Genomic DNA, 21768 nt, shown 5'->3' on the forward strand with positions numbered 1-21768 from the left:
CCCAAGACATCTTCAACTTTGATCTCGTAGTCTTCTGGATACACGGCGCAATACAGGAAGCAGTTCTTGTGTCGTAGCTAAACTTGAGAACACCGAACACATTCTTCTCCAAATCGGAAACTCATGTTTGGCTTGCCTCCAAGATGAAATACTCCTGACTCCAGACATGGCACTCCCCACTGTGACAACACTCTTTGCCTGCCTTGGAATCTCCACATTGCTCTTTAATGTCCCTTCACCTACTTTCTTGCAGAACAAGGCAAATGCCTCCTCTTCACTTTGAACTTCTTATCTGCTTGCATCTTATCACACACATCCTCTTCCCTTGTCGTAAACACTACTTTTGATCTACACCCGGCCTTCTTCGGATTCGGTACTCCAACTTCCCCCATAGATCATCCAACATCAACACAAACCTCCTCTCCTCTGCCTTAGGACTTGGTAGATCTTCCCCACCTTCTCATGCTCCCCTAACCTGTTTCGAATGTCATTCATCACTTTGGCATTATCACAATCCTTAGTACAAAAGTTGTTGTAACACTTTGATCTAAAACCTTTAATGGAATTCTGAACCTAAAATAATTATTGGGCTAGCAACTAATAATTTGATAGATGAGATTATGAAAAGTATATAGAGTTAACTTAGGTAGCGTTTGTTTTGAGGTATTGAGACAAAGACTGAGAGACTGTGACTCAGTATCGTGTTTGTTGGTTCAGAAACTGGTACTAAAATTTCTGTCTCTGTCTCCAAAATTTCAGTATTTCAGTACCTCCAAAAAGTAAGGACACAGGGGACTAAAATTTTTAGAGATGAAGACTGAAACTTTAATAATATTTTATACCTAAAATACTCTCATTTCAATTTATTATTTCCAATTTTACCCTTTGTGCAAATTAAATTAGAGTTTTATTCTTGTTTCAATTCCTGTCTCCCATTTTGCACCAAACAGAATACTGAGATTTATTTCAATCTCTGTTTCTTAGTCTCTGTCTCTCAGTCTCAGTCTTTCCGTCTCTGTCTCTCCACCAAACGCTACCTTATTGTTGGATATTGTGGTGTTTGATTACATGTGCCACAAATGTAGTTGTTTCTTTTTTTTTTTTATATGCTTTCATCTGATACTTTTTATATTTAACATAGTTCCATCCTAATTTGTCATCAATTTCGTTTATAGTTACTAAAATTGTGAAGATTTTTTTCGATTCCAATATTCAATTTATGTTATCATTAGGTATATGGTATTTGAGTAAGTATGAATGTATGATGCATGTTGTGATTTTTTTTTGTCATATCTGATCATCAGATTCTCATTGTAGTTCGAAAATAAAATTTTTTGTACTAAATTTAATGTTATGTGAAGGAATAGTGATAAGAGACTTATATATAGTTTAAATGGTATGAAATTTAAATACTTATAACATAAAATTATTATGATTAATAATATTATTATGACATTTGTAATATAGATGTTTATTACCTTTAGTGAGTTGTTTATAAAAATTAATAAATTAATTGTTTGAGTTATAAATTTATTGTATTGTTTATAACGGTAAGATATAATAAATATAGGAATATGAATTCAATGTATTTGGAGGTTACAAATTTATTGGATTCTATTTTTTAGTTTTTTATTTGTATCTAATATGAAAATGTATGTCTAATATCATATTTTTTGGTTTCGTTTTGATACTCTTTTAATAAATTTGTTTTTTTTTTTAGTTTTCAAATATTCTTTTCAAAATTTATATTGGTAAAATAAAATAGAATTTGTTTTTAATAATAAGTAAAAACTACAATAGTAGTTCTTTGTACCTAGTGTTACTTCTAAAAATTAAAATGATTATTTTTTTTAACCAAAGATATAGAGACTCGAACTCGCGACCAATATGGGAGACTATGCCATTTGAGGTATAACTCATTGACAAAAATTAAAATGATTATAATAAACATAATTATAATAATAAAATATAATTTTTTTTTTAACTTTTAATTTATAAATTAATTGTTGCGGTTATAAATTTATTGTATTGTTTATAACGGTAAGATATAATAAATATAGGAATATGAATTCAATGTATTTGGATGTTACAAAGTTATTGGATTCTATCTTTTAGTTTTTTATTTGTATATTTTATTTTTTTGCTGATTTGGAAATAATAGTTGATTTGGCAAGAATTGAGTGGTTGATTCTAAAGTTGTGCCAAGTAAGCAATATTGCTGACATGACATTAGTAGGAGAAAAGAAATGTCTCAAAAGTAATGTGGTGCATGCTTATGTATCTACTTTTATATATTAAGAATAGATAGATTACTAACATCTATCTTATGTTTTGTACTCTATTAATGGTATGGCATATATTCTCAAAGGTAATAGCATACAATTTCATTTGCTAGTAAAATTTTCTCTTCTAGTATTGAAAGCATTGACTTCATGTAAGTGTATGAATAAGTGAAAAATTTGTCATCAGTTAGTAAAGATACCTGTTGGAGATTCCGAACTTGTTGGAGCCAACCATTGACTTCATGTCTTCTGCGCCTCTCTCCGTGGATCTCATCGTTCTCAATTCTTATCACCACATTTCTACAAATGTTTTCAAGATGTTCCATCTTTTCTTTAATTTGGTTAGGTTCTCCTCTTGCTTCACAATGTAATCAGCGTGCACTTTGATGCAACTGTACAAACGGTTACCAGCATCCCACAATATTCCCACAGCCTGTTCCATTCTTAATTTATTTGATTATCTACTTCTAAATCAAGCTTACTTGGTCCATTATCTTCTTCATCTTTTCATGAAAATACAAACACATAGAAACAGAAATAAGCTAAACATTAGAGCCTTTTATATGGTTATCCTAAAATTAAACAAGAGGAAGAATAATTTCATTTGTACGCATGATGAAGATTATTTAACATAGGTGTAACATGTAAATGATATTATAATCTGAAAAGATATTGTGTGATCAGTTTGTCTCATTCATTAAGCTGACATATATATTTTTTGGATTAGATAGGGTTTGATAATTTGAGGTTATATCACACCCTTGGCAATAACATTTGTTGACTTATACCGGACAAGAATAATTATAAATAATACATTTATATGTAGTAGTGCTTTGATTACCTTCTATTGAACTGGGCAGCCCGGCACTTAAATTTATGTATAGCTTGTATTTTATTGCCTACAACGCTATTTATAGGATTAGCGTGGAGATTCTTATCGTACGTGTTTATGGAAGAATATTGTCCAAGCATTCTTTAATTTGCATTTGTCGTTTTCTTCTATTAGAGGTTTAGTATTTGTGCTATTGCCCGGCACTTCATTTATAGTTCACTTAGTTAAATAGTCAAAATTACAATTGATGCCCTGATAAAAAATAAAAATCAAAACAAATTACAATTGAACAAGGAAGTAATTGCATCAACGATGTATATCTCTCGGACTCTGAATACAAAGGTAAGCCCATCAAATGATCAAATCTAAAATCTGTCCTAAAGCATCGTAAACCATTATATTTGACTATAAAATCAAAGCATAACAGACACAAGGTTTTAGAGTTCAAGAACTTAACACAATGACATCTAGTTTCTTAAGAAGATGAATCACTTTTCAGAGAAAGAACCCCACCAGCAAAGTCATCGAGTGTGTGTATATACATAGACAAACTTGATTCTAGTTTTTGAATTCCAAATTTTATGGGAATATCAAACTTACAAACATCTCTTCACTCAATGATTCTTTCCCACTACGAGAATTTGAGCCATCATGGCAGTAGAGGAATTGAATTTATATCATGGCAACAATCCGTTATGCAAAGTTGCAAACTGGAAAAACTATTTCACATCAACCCATCAAAAACAGAAGACCTATTACAAAATGACATTTATCTACATACAGGATAATCGCCCACCCAAGCACAGTTTTCTCCAAAGTACACTTGCCATTCACCTGATATATTTTTCTTACCAAAAAATATAAACTAAAAAAAGACAACGCTGAGATTTTATAATTTGGTTCTCTGAAGACTTAACCACAACGTACTTTCCTATTCAATCATTGTATTTCCAGACCAACACCACTATACAGAGTCTACTACCACGTCGCCCTGCTGCTTTGCAAGGTATCTTTCCCTCCTTTCTTTCTGAAAAGAAAATAGATCGTATAGATGGAGCATTTCTAAAATGTAACATATTGCAAAAAAGACTTCCCATCAAAAGTCTAAGAGAAAATACTCACCCATTCATCTATGACTAGCCCTTCTCCAATGATCTTAGGACCTGCATCTTCTGCAGGTTTCTTGCGTGCCTCAAGTGCAGCATCAGCCTCAGACAGCTGACGGTTCAGTTTTTCCAAAGCCTAAATCAGAGAAACTTACAATCTCATAAGTACATTACTTGGAAGACAACCACCATAAACATGAGGTGAAAAAGGGAACAGCAGAAACCAAAAGTCTTTAAACACATTTAAAGCAACAGATACTTAAATGAATAGGTGCAAAAAGTGAGATTATAAAGGAAAGGTAACAAGCACCAAGACACATGAACATGCAAAATTTCAATACTCACCGAGGTGGGACGCTCTGGATCTAGAAAAACAACCCGCAAAATCTGCTCCACTGCTACTTGTTCTTTCTGCTCATCAAACTGTACCCAGAAAAAAAGAAGGGAAAGAGAAGAAAAGGGAGGGGAGGGGGGGGGGGGGATTTACTTGCAGTTAGAAACAAATTTAAATGCAATACCATGAAGTGGACAACCATCAAAACAAAATTCCACAAGTTCTCCTATGGTGCCCATTAATAAACTAAAAAACAGTAAAGATTTGCAGGATTATTAATAACACAAAAATTATATTGATAAGTATAGAAAAAATCAGACAAAAAAATAAGGATGTGCTATTCAAATGAATCTTTCACTGCATCCTTTCGGATAAAAGTATGACGAAACTCAAGTAACAAATTCTTTTATTATAGTATGAAATATACGATAGGTGATCCAACAAGATATGTTATTGTTAGATGTTCATGCTGTGGTCAGAGTAGATGGGGATTTGGAACAGGAAGGAAGGTAAGACAACTGCAGTATCCACTCATAAAATCATCAGCATCATATTTTATAACTAAACAAAATGAAGTTAACTAACCAGCTCGGGGACGTAATCAATTGATCCTTTGACCTTCAAGCTCATGATTTTAAATTTGAGTCCAGTTTTTTCTGGCTTTTCATTGTTTTCTGGTTGCTCTACAAACTTGAACACTATCAAGCAAAACAAATGGTAAGGTAACTTGGCCTTGTATTTCCAAAAATCTTCTGTTACACATAAAAAGGAACATACAGAGAAATAATATATTGATCATTACCAGTTGCTATGATACTCTCACCCGGTGCGAGGATAGCCCCAGGTGGACGCATGAAACAGCTTTTAGGTGCAGTCGTTTGAAACTGCATATACATATGAAATAATAATAAAAAAAGGAATCTTGTCAACATGTATAGCTAAGTTGTCCTACTGATTTAAAATCATAACATATATCATTAATTAATTAATACAGTGGTATCGAATTGTTCTCCTGCAAACTATTACAAAGTAAGTAAGTAACAAAAAGAATACGCAATTGAGTTCAAGATTCAGCCAAAGTAACTCAATAGTAACAAATATTAGAATTGGGGAAAAGGAAATGCTAAAAGGGGGGAATAAATCAGCAGTTTTAGATATTCACTCTACCTTGAAAGCTACATAGGATTTACTGGTGTTTTTAATCCTGATAGCACTCCTAACCTGTTTGCCTGGCTCATCTACAGAAGATAGCAAGGAACGATCAGACATCCACATAACACAAGGATTAGATTGAGCAATCATCCACAGCATCAGCATAAAGAATCTTATCTATTGGATAAAGATCAAAATCACGCATTGAGCAAAAAAATATGAAAACGAGCCGTGTGTGACGTCAACACATGCTGAATTGCTGAGACAGGAAGACGCAAGAGAAGCACAAAGAACTTGCTATCTTTTTGCTAACTATCTCATTTATTAAACCTATTGCCTTCAGACTTTATAGTTGGGACTTGTCGATCAGAAACATCCATAGGATTTACCTTATGATAAGTAGGCTAAACTGTACAAAGTATTTAGTCTTCCTTAGCATGTACATTAGGGTGTCACATTGTTAACATGAAAATTTAATGTCCTAAAAGAAAACATGAATACAGAAAAGCATTCAAGGCACACAAAATACATGGACCTGTTTTGTTATAATTTATAAAGGCAAATGTACTTTAGCAGGAATTCATGTTGAACGCTTATCTGCCAACTTTTCATCTAAATCAGCTTCTCAAGTTCCAACCTCCATATCTATCGAGACCAGAAGTGATTTAATGACAATCATAAGCAAAACTTTTTTTTTTTTTTGAAAACAAAAAAAGTTTCCTTTCTTTGTTAACATAAAATGTTTGCTGCCATCATTTAATTTCCATTATCATATGGACATGCGCGACTACATCAATAACAAATGCATGAATTAACAGTTTTAACCTTTAGAATACCGCAATCCACTCCAGCTGAAAGTGTAACAACCGTGATTGGAAATACATCAACAGCAGATAATGTCATCGAATTGTAACGATATAGTATCTTAATTCTAGAAAAGTAAAAACACACCCAGCGCCAGCTCGCTTTAAATTTAACATTTATGGAAAGTTTGAAACACTTCAGCTGTGATTAAACATTTTCACAAGCCGTTATATTTTTCCCTTCTTGTTGATTTATTGAAAGGAAGCGAAAAAGCACGCAATGATCTAAAAGTTTCTATTTTTAGGATAGTCTAATTAAAGCCCCTAGGCCTGGTGAGGTTTAATTTGAATTAACATCAGCAAAACAGAAACTACAGTTGAAGCCCTAAACCCCAAAATTAAGATCAGAAGCAGAGCAATTAAGCATGTATCAACAATAAGTGAAACAAATGAAAAAGGAAAAACGAAAGAAGAAGACATACAAGGGAAAAAGAGCTTGTTGGAAGGGTCAAGCTTGAGACGACGTCGTGTTGGGAGGAACGACCTTGCTACAGAAGAGACGGAACTAGAGGCGTGGTTGGAGGAGGAGCCATCGAGCGGAGGATTGTGTGAGGTAGGGTTGGTGTGGTGGTGGTAGCCGTGATGAGACGACGTCGTGGTGGAGGTATTGGGAGGCATGGCGCCGGAGGTAGCTGAGGAATGGCGAAACGGACGCTTGAAGAAGTTCCAGACCTTAGGTTCCGAGTGAGGCTTGGGTTCAGCTACGGCCATGCGTTCTTCTTCTTTTCTGATCAGGAACGAGAAATGGTGAGAGACAGTGAGAGAGTCTCTGACGAGAAAGGGAGCAAAACGACTTAACGACGACTCGAGCGAGTGGAAAGCGAGCCTTGACTTTTTCGTTAAAGGTATAAACGGCGTCGTTTATGCGGTTCCAGCATTTGACGCGCGGATGTGAGAGAGGCTCTGAACTGCTATGTAGAAGAAAGTTTCAAGTCCACGCGTTTGGCCTTTTCTTCTCTTCTTCTTTAGTTAAGTGCTGTACTGCTGTTGGATTATGCAGGGTGATTGGTATGCGCCGAAAACGTGTTTTCCTCTTATTGGTAGGGTCCTCTCTTAACAATTTAACATAACTTGTTCACCTTCTAATGCCGTAGTTAGTATATACCGGGGTTTGACTTTTGCGGCAAATGTCATTTTTCACTTCTTGCGCTTGCTTCTTTTGGGGGAAATTCATCATATCATCTCAACAAAATAAATTAATACTAACCTTAAGTCGCTCGAATCATCATGTCATTTGGGGAGTGGATCTTCTCCAATAGAAAAAAAAATTGGATGGTGTGCAGTATTTAATCTAATTATTTATTATTATTTTTTTTTATTTATTTCTGATTCCACTTATAGAATTAAAAGTGAGAAATCACACTAAATTCTGTCTAAGTGTTAAAAAAATTAGAAAAGATCTATTTCCAACTCATTTGTGTCTATAACCAACGTATAATCTTGCTTAAGGTATAAAAATAATAACGGAAGAGTTTTTTTTTGGGGTGAACTGGAGGAGTCTGAGCCTAAAGATAAGACAAAACTACATCACTTCTAAATCTCTTGGAGTTCTTTTTCATTAACATCAGACATTAACTTTATAATTAATCCACTGCGAGGAAGATCTAGAAACAGAAATCTTGGAGGTTTACTCAAACTGTATGTGGTACTTAATTAACGAAGGAGTATTTTATTGCCACAATGTTATATTTATATATTTTTTTCCCTTCATATACTTTGCCTTTTTTTAGGGTAGTGATAATTGACTAAGGGATAGTAAATAGGTCTAAATTCATCGAGTTGATTCGTGTAATTCATCAAAAAAAGTGGGTTAGATTGAAAAACTAAAACCATCACACATCAAATATCCGTCTAACTCACACTGCTTAAATCATGTGTTTTGGCGGAGCGGGGTGAACTTTCTCGATGGGTTTAGTGTTTTTTTTGTCAAGAGTATTTTTTGTAATTTTTTTGGTCCAAAATCTAATTTTTTTTTAAATTTGATTTATAATTATATTTATTATATATTTATAATTATAAATACTTTAATATTTATAAATTTAAAAAATATAATCTTTTATATTTTTAAAAATTATAATTTTATTAAAATAATAATAAAATTATATATTATTTAATACTTAATAACAAAAAAAAATTTAGCAAGTTTAACCTACTAACCCACTATTAAATAGAATGAGGTAAAATTTTATGATCGTCTCATTTAAAAGGATAGGCAGACTTTTCCACTTACAATCTTCACAAGCCTGCTCCATATAAATATGATTTTTCATACTGTGTAATTTAGAAAGACCCTCTTCGTCCAAAACCGATAAATTTTAAAAAATATCGCTTTTTCTTCTTTTTTTTTATTTTTTTTTGGTCATGAGCATACTACTACAATCAAAATTTATTCACTAGATTTTTGTTTCAAAAATCTTAAGCCCAAAGATAACCCAAGACAGGATTCCTTCTCTGTGCGAAAGGTTGAATATTAAGCCCATTATCTTTCAAAAGGTGTCAATGTCATTTTGCTATCATTTTCTTCTTATTTTATTGGCTGGTATAGTATAAAATTAAACTAATCCAAATTAATTATCATCAATATGGGTAATAGTATTCTTAAATTCATAAGAGAAAGTTGCAGAATCTGTGTAACAAACGAGAAGATAACTCGATTAATTTTTTTAAACAATAAAGATCTACAATCAAACAAAATACTTAACCAAATTCGATTAAGTATTCAAATTCTTACGTACACGTTCTTCATCTCTGTTGTTGCTTCTTCTTCTTCACTCTTGTCGCGTATGTTCTTCTCCTTCTCCATCATATTTTTCTTTCGTTATCATCATCGTCATCATCACCTCCTTCTCTTCCTCCTTTTTCATTTGAATTTGTTCTTCTTCTTCCTTTTCCTCCTCTTCCTCCTCCTCCTCATCGTCGTCGTCGTTGTTATCGCGTATTTTGTTTTCATTGTTGTTCTTTTATTGCTATTATTATTACTGTATTTTTTTCTTTTTCTCCTCTTATTTCTAGTGATTTTGCAGCAGAATATATTTTTTCTTTTTCTTTATTTAATTTGTTCTTATTTTTATTCTTATTAAGAGAATAAATATAAAAAGAATCATGAGAAGATAAAACAAGCTAAGAAGAAGATGAACAAAAAAAAAAGAAAAAAATGATAATGATGAAGAAGGAGGAAGAGGAGGAGGATTTTGCTTGTGCGTCGTAATTATTAACTAATTTCAGTGCATTCTGAGTTTAATTTCAGTGCATTTTGGTCTGAACTTGTTTTAAACTAAGTTTGTTTGTGTCATCGTTAAGAATTTTCGGTGCATTCTGAATTTAAATAAGGCACACACAATTTAAAACTCTTCTTCCTCCTCTTTTTCATCTTCTAACTACTTCATCTTCTTTTTCATCTTTTTTTCTTTATCTTCTCTTTTTTATTTCATTTTCTCATAATTATTTTTATTTAAATACTTTTTTAAGAGAAGTAAAATCAAGAAAAATAGAAGAAAAAAATAAAATGCGTGACTGCAATAACATAAAAAAGAGAAAGAGAAGAAGAAACAAAAACAAAATATAACAACTTAACAACACCATTAGAAGAAAGAGAAAAAAACGCATGAAGATAGAAACCGTTTTTCATATTCTTTGAGTACAGCATGCAAAATGTCATATTGTCATTGAAGTGGGCATTTTGATTGCGTTAGGAAAATACTTATGTATACATACTGTGTGCAATAAAAATGATTTTTTTTTGGTTAGATTTGAGCTAATTTAATTAAATTTAATTACCAAAGATACTTAAATATGTATCGGGATTGTTTTTTAAATTAACTAAGCAACTAAGCAAGCACAGCTGACTTATATGTGTTTTATAATACTGATGACTCATGACTTGCATATATGTGGATGACTATGAGCTAGGAAACCTAAAATATGGGGAGAAATAATAATTTGCTCCAGGTTTTGAAGTATATAAACAAAATATAGCTTCTTAGGGACACGATCTAAGTCATCTAACGAACAATCCACGTACATAAGCTATAAAACTAGTTGCATGACATGAAAGTGTCTCAAGGAAATCAAACACAAGGGAAGATTAGCAAGCAAAGCATCATAATTTCTGTTCTTAATATAAAGTAAAATTTGGTTTAATATTAAGCTTACGCAATTAGTTGTTGACTAGCTAGGGCTCCAATTTTCAAAATATGAACACCTTCTGCAATTATTATTGGCCCAAAATTAAATAGTTGAGGCTACGTAAACCTAAGGGAAGAAAATTAGCAAGCTAGCTAGCCAAAAAGAGCTGTTATATATAGAGAAAACTTATTCGAGTGTTATTAACTTATTAAAAAAAGAGTGAACATTTAACTTTATTTCTGACTATTATTTCGAAAGGATTACAAGGTTTTTAATAAAAAAAATATCTAATTAAGTCTTTGAACTTTATTTTTATGGGACTGATTAGCTCTTGTGCAAAAATAAAAAATAAAAAAAACACTGACACAGGAACTAATCAGTCCCATAAAAATAAAGCTCAGGAATCGGGTTGAATTTTTTTTTTTTTTGTTAAGGACCTCGTTGTATTTCGAGGTAATTGTCAGGGCGTTGAGTTTTTCTCTAAAAAGAATTTTTAGTATGTTTAATAAATTTTTAGTAATAAAAGTAAAGATATTAACAAAAAATTTATTTTTTAAAATTATAATTTAACATAATAAATAAATAAAATTCATACGAAATATTTAAATATTAAATTATTTTTATTTTTATTTTTTTAATATTTTCATTTACAAAAAACCTTTAAAAAAATTTAAAAAATTCATTTAAATAAGTTCATAGTAGGTTTAAAGTTCTTAAAATAAGAATATATATTAAAAAACTAACAAAATTTATTATTTATAATAAAAATTTAAACAACAATATTTAAAAAGATAAATAAAAAATATATTTATTAAATTATTAGACTACAAAATTAAATTAATAATTAAAAATATTAATAAAAAATAATAAATTTTATTAATTTTTTATTTTTTTCCTCCTGAAATACATTATGTTATGATCTCACATATATATATATAGAATTGGAAATATCCGTACATGCAAGGTTAATTAAATATTATTGTCTAACTTATGGCTAATTTTTTTAGTTATGGAAGTTTAAAATGTGTTATACTCAATTATAAAAAAAATGATGTATTTTTAATGGAAGTTCAGTTTTGTTTTTGGAAACAAAACTTAAGGTTAGATTTAGGATAATAGAAAAATCTGAACCTTAGATTTGTGTGGACTGAAAATTTTTTTTAAGGAATAAGTAAATTGGTGGGTTAATTTTGTGAAAAAAAAATTATAAACCATAAATCTAAAGTATAAAAAAAAATTTAAAATTCACAAAACTGTGCCACAATTTTATGATCATCTATACAAAAAAAACACACAAATCCTCCACATTATTTAAAAACACCGCCGCAATTTCAATAATAAAAATAAAAAGTGTCCGACTTATACCGTGGAATTGGCATAGTTGAAAGAGACTGCTCTTCTGTTTTTTCCACTTAATCTAAGGAATTGCATAAGTACTTGTACTAGAATTAGAATAAAATAAATTCATAAGATGATGATGAAATTTACATTGATAAACTTTTACTTTATGATAAAGAAATATTAAATTACCATCGTTTCAACTTTAAATGAATAGAATAGTAAGATAAAAACAAAAGATTTTTTTCTTAAATAAAATAAAACATTAATTAATTCCCCCAAATAAGATTTTTGAGTTTTATTTTTTAGAATATGATTTTTTTTGGTAATTTTGACAAGTTTGTCGTACCTCCGGCGAATTCTATATAAACTTTTCGTGGGGCCATTTTTATTTGTCTCTTTCTTTCTCAATTTCTACTCTAAATTTATTTTGTTCCTCTTTTCTATCTTTTAACGTCCGTAAACTTCATTATCCACGACATTCTCAGTTTTAGGTCAGTAAATAATATGTTAGTTAGAGTTATTTTTTTCAAGTTAGTTAGAGTTACTATTTACATATTAGTTAAAGTTACTAATTAGAGGTTGCATGTTAGTTAGAGTTACTATTTATTGTTAACTGTTTACATGTTAGTTAGATTTTTTATGTTATTATTTTCAAATATAGTTTGTTTATTGTTTATAACATGTTAATTAGTATAAGTTATTAGTCAATTCTTAGTTAGTTTATTCAGAATAATTAGTTTAAGTTGTGAATTATAAGATAATTAGTAGAATAATTAATTAGGTTAAGTTAGATTAGAAAGAAACATGATTAGTAAAATTTAGGGTTTAGTTAGTTATTGATTAGGGTTGTTTAGGGTGTTAGTTGACGGCCGCATGTAGTTGGGTTAAATTTAAATTAGTAAGTTTATAAACTGATTAAGAACTAAAGTAAATAATTATAGATTTAAATATGTTTTTTAAGAATTTAGTTAATGTAAAAGGAACTGAGTTCAGTATATGTAATTTAGTTTTACTAGAGTGTGGTTAGATGGAGCAGCAGTTATTGGGCTACGAGGATACGCTGTACATATTGGATCGGACTGAGCACATTGCTGGCAGATTTGATCGAGTGGTACAATTTGTTCATTATTGTTTATTTTATTGTAATTAATAAACAGTGAACTTGTTATTTTATGTGTTCACCGTCTTTTTTTTATCTTTTTTTTCGTTTGGTAGGCACCTCGGATCTTGCGCACCAGGCGGAATTTGTGACACAGCCGCTGGAGCAGATTAGGCCATATCTCAGACGAGGTGGGTTTGAGTATATGGCCTGTATAGTTGAGTTCGAGCACGACTTGCCACTTGCCTCGACGTTGATAGAGAGGTGGAGGCCTGAGCCCCACACATTTCAATTATCATGCAGGAAGATGACAATCACCCTGCAGGACGTGGCCTATCAGCTGGAACTCAAGATCGACAGTGATCCTGTGAGTGGATGCATATGTGGTTGGGAGCAGCAACATCAGGGACGGACCATTGAGGAGTTACATCAGCAGCTTCTGGGTGCTATTTCCGGCCCAGATGACAGACAGTCACAGATCAGGTGGACTGTGAAGCTCACTTGGTTCCACAACACAGTATGCGGAGAGCTGGAGCAGGACGCCACAGTGGAGCGCCTGTTGAGGTATACGAGACGGTACATCATGAAGTTGATAGGGGGTATCCTATTCCCAGATGCATCTGACTCTCGGGTGCACATCAGGTGGCTCCCCCTATTAGAGGACCTTGAGATGTGTGGCGGGTTATCGTGGGGCTTGACTGTGCTGGCATGGCTGTACTGCCAGATGTGCTGTGCCACGGAGCATCGTCAGTGCAATTTGGGTGGGTGCATCAACTTGCTGCTGTCTTGGGCCTATCATCATATTCCGCTGCTACGGCCCGATGGCTTTGATACTTGTCGGTTTTTGCTAGTCGAGAGGTATTATTTGTTTTTGTAAAAACCCTTCGTTAAATTATTAATTAGTTAATGAAATTGAGCGATAATGTGGAATTGTGGTTGGCATTGTAGGTGGGTTCATTACCTCCCGGACAATGCCAAAGGCGAAGGCAGGCTTAGGAATTATATAAGTACCCTGAACGGGATTGGGATGCTGAATGTAAGTGATAAATATTTAAGTATTACAAATTTATTTTAATTAAATACCTATTGCATTTGAAATTTGAATTCCATCATTAATTTGCGTTTTGTGAACAGGTTGAGTAGACACCGTATGCTGATCTACAGCTGATTGGCCTAGTTCCACTGATGATAGCTGAGGCTGAAGCCTCGGCGGCGGTTGTCTGCCCGCTGCTTTGCTTTGCTATTGTAGAGTGGCATCAAGTGGATAGGGTGGTACATCAGTTCGGTAGCCTACAGCACATTCTAACCAAACCATTGAACATTGACAAGATGCACAAGTTGAATGGTTGGTTCGGGCGAGACGAGTGGTTCCTGCAGCTGCTTGGTGGCTGGCATGAGTTGTGGAATGCTCGGGCTGACCATCGTCTACATATACACCATCATATAGACCTGCGTCCTTCCCTTCCATATATGGTATCTGCAGTAGGCGCACACGGAGTTGTTCGGTCAGGATGACCAGCACCTAGTGGCAGCTGGGGTTGTGCCATAGGACCTGCCCATTCACTATCCAGTTGCTCCAGATCTACATTAGTCGGATGATGGTCATCTTTCAGAGCTACGACCAGTCGTTGTAGGAGGGAGAGGTAGGGGGCGGGGGAGAGCTAGAGGGAGAGGTAGACGCGGTGCAGGCCGAGGGAGGCAGGACGGTGACGAACTTCAATATTAGACCCCTCTTGACTATCTTTAGGTGGCATATTTAGATCTACTATCGTCCTTCTGATAGTTCGTCTAACAGTTCCACTCAACGGACTATCATCGACAGTTTCTGCAGATGATCCTCGGCCACCCAATTGAACGAGGAACACGAATAATTCCAACAAATGAACATTTGTCCATCGATTGTATCACGATCTTATAAGCTGTACGTACTTGTTGTCACGTAAACGATACCTAATTCAAACAACAGAAATATTTCTCATAATCATGGTCTAATAAATATACTAGCAAGATACAAGACAACTGTAATGTACCTTTTATAAAACAAACTGCCATCTACTTCGGTCGAATATCTGTAGTAAGTTTTATTCACCATTTTTGCCTCTTGCTGTCCAACGGAATGCAATATCAGATTCTTCAACGCTGTTAGACTGTTGACTTCAGATGTCATATAGGTAATTATCGGTTGTCCCGATCTAAAAATGATAGAACCTTTTTCATCATACACTATTTCACTATCGTAATGAATAGATAACAATGGATTTCTTGACATTGTATAAAAAAAATGTTAACAATGAGAACGAAAGTGGACAATGACATTGTGGTTCTCTGCTCCGCTCTCCAAAAAACATGCTTTTATTTTGGAAACTCAACATAGAGTTTGCTGGGAGTACGACGAACTCTATATAAATTATAGAATTCGCCAAGAATATAGTGAACTTCATAAATTATATAAAATTTGTCGGTGGTACGACGAATTTGCCTTTAATACAAAAAAAAAAAATCATATTTTAAAAAATAAAGTTAAAATATATTGTTTTGGAAATTAATTATTTTTTTATTTTATATTAAAAAATTCAAAAAACAAAAGTATATCATTATCTTAATAGAGAGAACTTGACCTTTTACTATATTTATTCAACCATTTAACAAACACTATAAAGTAAGTGATTTTTCAAAGTAAATTCGGGTCATACATACGCACGCAAGCTTTACCGCAGCAGAAATAATAACATTATCCAACCTCGCGAGTATTCATTCTGTCGTCCTTATTCAATTAAAGTCAGTAATTTCTGTAATTTCTGTTCTTACCCGCTCTAATATATATATATATTATTCTTAAATTTTAATTATTAAATTTTAATAATTATAGGAATGAATAAAAATAGGACGAATACCTACAAAAATGAATTTAGGAGTTCAATTTTTTAATTTTTGCGAAAAAAACGAAGGGAACTCTAGGTGGATTATTATAATTCTACTTAACAGTATTTTATTTTATTTTTGTAATACTAAAATAAAAAGCATTTTAGTATACTTAAATTTGTCTACTTCTTTTATTTTTATGTACTATAGTATTGACCGTTGGTATCGGAGATGCATATATATATATATAAAATGCTGTAAAACCCACATGCATGATTGATGAACATATATGCTTCAAAAAGGGGACGCTTGTTATTTTTCTTTTTTGACTATGTCGCTATTTCGGCTGTTAGATTTGATAGTGGCTTAAAAATGTGTTACAATTTAAGTATTCAGGTAGTCAAAGATGATAAAAACTCTTTTAGGAAAAGTAGGTATTCGAGGGACTACAGCTAAAATAAAATTAATAAATATGCATGTGTATGGTTCAGAACGGCATCTCTTGTATGTGGTTCTATATTCTAAAAAGGATTATATATAATAAACATGGTAAAATTAAAGGGCGGTGATTGATTGACAATTGCACTTATAACTGAGATTCGCTTCAAGAATTTTATGTAACCATGTTTAGTCTCAACTATTCTTAGTCTCCTAAGAAATTGAAAAGAAAAATACTAGTTTGAAGTATTACGCACATTATTGTATATATAGGTAAAATAGTAAATAATCAAGGTGAGTTCATCATGTCGTGAGTTACTTGAACCCTTCTTATTATATGGTAAAAGAAATAATCATCAAGTTAATAAATATACATCACATGCATGCATGTTCATAGAAGAAATTAAAAACCTTGTAGTTTGCATATTCATAACCGCAAATTAAAAATACGTGACCATAAATCATACTATGTGTATATATCCCTCTTCCACAAAGAAAAGAAAAGAAAGACACGTGAAATTAATAACGCCGTGGTGTATGTGTAAGTGTAAGATAGAAGAAGAAAGAAGGAAAATTGGGGGAGGGGGTACGTGGCATGGGGATGCTGAACAGCTAATATGAATCCAGATAGAAAGCAGGGTAAGGGTCACACTCACACTCCTTCGGAAAATGATGGCTTGACTCATAATAATATGAAGTATTATATTTAAATGAATGAAAGAAAAATCTCAAATAATGATAGATATGAGTGAACGCAGCACCAAATAAATAAAGTGATTGATGCAAAATTTATTACTGCTATTATTTTTCTTCAGTATTACACAAGAGAGTGAATATATGCTAGTCACGTATATACACGTATACTGTATTCATACGTACCTAATAAATAATGATGAGAAAAGAGGGGACACGTATGGAAATTGGTAACAGAGGACGGTACCAAATCCGTTTGACTTTGCCTTTTGTTCCTCTCCTATTTATACACCAAGCAACTACGTTCCATTTCGATCGATCGGGATCTCATCTTCCTCACGTCTCCAAACATTATATTAACTTATGCTCCTTCTTTATTTAATTTTTTCATCCAACAACATAACTAATTAAGCCATGGGAAGAACACCTTGCTGTGAGAAGAATGGGCTGAAGAAGGGGCCATGGACGCCAGAGGAGGATCAGAAGCTCGTTGATTACATTCACAAACATGGCTACGGCAATTGGAGAACGCTCCCTAAGAATGCCGGTATGTATATATACTTGCACACTTTGTTAAATCTGTTTTTTAATTTGTTGACTTATACATATATAGGGTTGCAAAGATGCGGAAAGAGTTGCCGTCTGCGGTGGACAAACTATCTCCGGCCAGATATAAAGCGCGGTCGATTCTCCTTGGAAGAGGAGGAGACCATAATACACCTTCACAGCATTCTTGGAAACAAGTGAGTAATAACTGGCTAGTAAAAATTGTGCATGAAAATTTAGTCAAATAAATTAAATCACGATTTAAAAATTAGAATTTAAAATTTAGTGGTGATGCAGGTGGTCTGCAATAGCGTCGCGGCTGCCAGGGAGGACAGACAACGAAATAAAGAATTATTGGAATACACACATTAGGAAGAGGCTACTGAGGATGGGAATCGATCCTGTGACACACAGTCCACGCCTAGACCTTCTTGATCTCTCATCTCTCTTTGGTTCATCAATATCACACATCAACAATAACATGCAACACCATCTTAACCCTGAGCTTCTCAAATTGGCCACGTCACTCTTCTCTCATACTAATTCTCTTGACAACAGCCACAACCAAATCATCAGTAGTGATGTTTCCTTGTCTTTCCCTCAAGCAAACTTTCTAGAATCCAATAATAATGTGGACTCAGCATACCCATCAAATCTAATGAATACTAGTGATTATTGGCACGCCGATAATAATAATATTGGAATTGCTTCAACTTCTAGCCCTTGTTATGTGACTGACCAATTACCAACAAGTTATTATTATAACAATAATAGTAACAACTACTACTGTCATCATGCAAGTCTTGTGGACCCACCTATGTCTGAAACGTCAACCTTCCATTCCAATAATAGCAGCAGTAATACTTATGTCAATGGAAACAACAGTAGCACCGAGGATGAGAGAGAAAGCTATGTCAGCACCAATAACAGCGTCTTGAGATTTGAAATCCCAGATATGTTGGATGTCAATGCATTCGTGTAATCAAGTATCCACCAAAAAATATAGCTTGATTGTTATAATTGTTTTTTGCATAACTGTGGATCAACGGTACGGTGTTGATAGCCTGTAAAATATTTTCTTCATGGATATTTAATGCTACTCATCATAGTTTATTTAGTCTTGTAAATTGAGCAAGCTTCCTTGTTTTACTCCAATTATTTACAAGTTCTATTATTGTGATGCACTGTGCATGTCTGTTTCCTTCCTTAGATACGCAAAGTCGCTACACATACATATTCATTGTATTACTTAAACAAATCAATAAACCAAAAACCAGTCAAATCACTAGAGGGGAAGACTTAAAATAAAGTATGAAGAATATGATTGGTGAGTACTTAATACTGGTCAATTTTTAAAAATTATGTATTCAAAATAAGATAATTTGAATAACAAATATAAAACCAAATTTAATAAACATTTTGGAGTTCCGCTATCATTTTCATTTTCTGAAACTTTCTCAAAAAAATAAAAATAAAAATTATGATAACATTTTGAGTGGTAATGTCGTGAGGTGCATGGTGGGGAGTTATAAACAAAACACTCATACTATGCTACAAAGTACAAACATCAAAACTTACCTAAGTACCTATATTAGAATATAAAACATATATTAAAAAAATTTAATTTTAATATATTATTACCATAAAATAATTATATATATATACATATTTAATTTTGTAATATCATATTAATAAAAATATTTTTTTATATTTATTACATAATTAATAATTTAAAAAATAGATATAAATGAATAATTATATAAAATATTTTATGTTATCAGTATATCAAAAAATTATTCAAAATATCTATTGTAGATAATAACTATTTTGATAACTATTTTTTATATACATATAGTTAATTTTTTCAAAAAAAAATAAAAAATAGCATTTTGAATAGAAGTTAACATAAAGATACATGTCAGTAGAATGTTCTTCCTTTTTTTTTATTTATCTTGTTCTTTCACCTATTTTATTTTATTTATATATTATTCTATTTATTTCTACCATTTTTACTCCATATATAATTTATAATTTACAATAATAATTTGACAAACTAAAATGTGTCATTAGATATTTTTTCATTATAATTAAAACAAAATTTTTTCTTTCCAAAATTAATAAATTATTCCCTTTCTCATTTTTCTTATTTATCTTTCTTTCTCTTTTCTTTCGTTCTCTATTTTTCTCTACTTTTTTACTCTAAAAAAAATAAAATTGATAAGATAATATAATTTAAATTAAAAATATTATTATATACATATTTTTTATTTAATTTTAAATGTTTGCTGCTTATCTTTCTAATTTATATTTTTACTTCTCTTTTTTTAAATATTTATTATATATAATTTGGAGAAAATACTGATGTTGTGATTGAACGTTAGAATCAAGATTTAATTGTTTTAAAAAAATTAATTTAGAGTTAATTTTATAACTATCAATATAAATTTTTTTATGCTAATATCTAATTATATTTTTATATACATAGAGAAAAAATATTATTTTTAAATAGCAAACATAAATATTAATTATTTTTATTTGTGCAACAAACTTAACACCTAATCAAATATAGAAGTATGTACATTAAATTCTTTTAAATTTTAGATAATAAATATTAAAATTAATTATTAGTAAAAAAAATTAAACTCTTTCACATAAAAATAATAACTAAAAATATTATTATTTGATTTTTTATCTACAGAGACTCAAGTCTTCTTAACCGATGAGAATTTTATCTCCTACGATCTTTTTGTAAAAATAATTTAATTTTATAAATATTTTGTGTCATAATCTATAATATCATAATAAAACTGATATAATTTTAAAAGATTTATATTCTTGTAATGTTATTACGAATAAAAATACTACTACTTAATAATGAAACAACAACAGTGGAATAATTTAGGTTTCTAAAATATTTATGGTCAGAACTCAGCAATTAGTATAGCATGCGAAAAATGATTCATTATTAAATGGTGAAAATTCAAGTGTGCAGTTAATTTAATGTGAAATTACTAATTAAAAATTGTTAAATAATTTAATAGATAAAATATCTATTAAATTATTTAACAATTTTTAATTAGTAATTTCACATTAAATTAACTGCACTTAAGTTACACAATTTTGAATAATAGCCAATCATAAATATGAAGGGAAAAAATGAGAGTAAAATATTATTGCCCTCAGCCAGTCAGCCCTCACCTTCGTTTCATATTCTCACCATATTTTAGTTGGACTGTCTTCAAATAGAAATTTTTAGACAAAAAAAGAAAAGGAAAAGAAAGAGAAGGGGGACAAAGGGTAGAGGAAGGAGAAAGATCGAGAATATTAAAGGGCAAAAGGATAAGATTATATGAGGTCTCAGAGATTCCGACAATGAGACGGGGAGTCTAAGATGCCGGCGAGGAGGGCGGAGATGGGTGCCGGAGCACCTGGTGTGAACACGTGTGGGGACAACTGTAACAAACACGTAACTGTCTTATCACGTATTGATAAGGAGTAAAGTATTGCATGAGGGTACGTGTCCATGCACGAGAGGTGACACCCCAATATGAAGGGGTCCCAACTCCCAAAATATGCAGCCCCACCTTGCTTTTTTCTTCTAAATCATGCCGTGCTTCTTGTGCATATTTTTTTCTTTTCTTTCCTTTTTTATTTTGATTGTGTTATTATATTTTTTATAAGTGAAAGTACGAAGAGTCAATGGAATATTTATACAATATGTACAATGGAAGTTTAGAGAGTATTAGAGATATAATTATTAGTGTTACCTTTTCACATCAGTTAAAATTTTTGGGATGAGTAGTATCATGCATGGTATTAGAATGCTAGATCCGAAAGGTCAAAAGTTCGAGTCTTAGTGAACCCCATACTTTATATATTGTTAGTATTATTTGTGTTGGGGTTTTAATTTTCAACGATGTTAATAAACAATTAAATTTTTTACATAATTAAATTTAATTAAATTATGGTATATATATATATATTCTTTCTTTTCATTCTCCTTATTCATTTTTTTTATTTATTTTTTTCTTTTTTTTTATTATCATCGTTATTATTATTAGTATTGGTTTTTTCTTCTTTTTATACGTTTCTCTT

General features: G+C 31.7%; 2 protein-coding genes across 3 annotated transcripts; one reads left to right on the top strand and one right to left on the bottom strand.

Annotated features, from left to right (window-relative positions):
* Positions 1–3549: 3549 nt before the first annotated feature.
* LOC107626235 (vesicle-associated protein 4-2) lies at positions 3550–7605 on the bottom strand. Its single transcript, XM_016329071.3, has 7 exons — positions 6992–7605; positions 5722–5792; positions 5357–5438; positions 5140–5252; positions 4566–4643; positions 4237–4356; positions 3550–4141 (listed from the first exon to the last, which is right to left on the bottom strand). Exons 1-7 carry the CDS (start codon positions 7278–7280, stop codon positions 4079–4081), a joined length of 816 nt encoding a protein of 271 aa, XP_016184557.1. The 5' UTR covers positions 7281–7605; the 3' UTR covers positions 3550–4078.
* Positions 7606–17192: 9587 nt separating this feature from the next.
* On the top strand, positions 17193–18800 carry LOC107626236 (transcription factor MYB102). Of its 2 annotated transcripts, XM_016329072.3 has the most exons (3): positions 17193–17674; positions 17741–17870; positions 17971–18800. In XM_016329072.3, the coding sequence occupies exons 1-3, from the start codon at positions 17542–17544 to the stop codon at positions 18653–18655; spliced, it is 948 nt and encodes a 315-aa protein (XP_016184558.1). In that variant the 5' UTR covers positions 17193–17541; the 3' UTR covers positions 18656–18800. The 2 variants fall into 2 exon arrangements, with proteins under 2 accessions (XP_016184558.1, XP_020972210.1); XM_021116551.2 differs by having other exon boundaries at positions 17201–17870.
* Positions 18801–21768: the final 2968 nt, after the last annotated feature.

Source organism: Arachis ipaensis, chromosome B2, assembly GCF_059453495.1.
Source record: "Arachis ipaensis isolate K30076 ecotype BB chromosome B2, ASM5945349v1, whole genome shotgun sequence".
Taxonomy (NCBI): domain Eukaryota; kingdom Viridiplantae; phylum Streptophyta; class Magnoliopsida; order Fabales; family Fabaceae; genus Arachis; species Arachis ipaensis.

Bases quoted from the DNA above. Each gene is read 5' to 3' on its own strand.
- LOC107626236 (XM_021116551.2), top strand. From the start codon at position 17,542: ATGGGAAGAACACCTTGCTGTGAGAAGAATGGGCTGAAGAAGGGGCCA. The intron at 17,871-17,970 runs GTGAGTAATAAC...GTGGTGATGCAG, and splicing joins CACAGCATTCTTGGAAACAA to GTGGTCTGCAATAGCGTCGC.
- LOC107626235 (XM_016329071.3), bottom strand. From the start codon at position 7,280: ATGGCCGTAGCTGAACCCAAGCCTCACTCGGAACCTAAGGTCTGGAAC. The intron at 5,793-6,991 runs GTATGTCTTCTT...TATCTTCTGTAG, and splicing joins CAACAAGCTCTTTTTCCCTT to ATGAGCCAGGCAAACAGGTT. The intron at 5,439-5,721 runs GTAGAGTGAATA...ATGTATATGCAG, and splicing joins AATCCTATGTAGCTTTCAAG to TTTCAAACGACTGCACCTAA.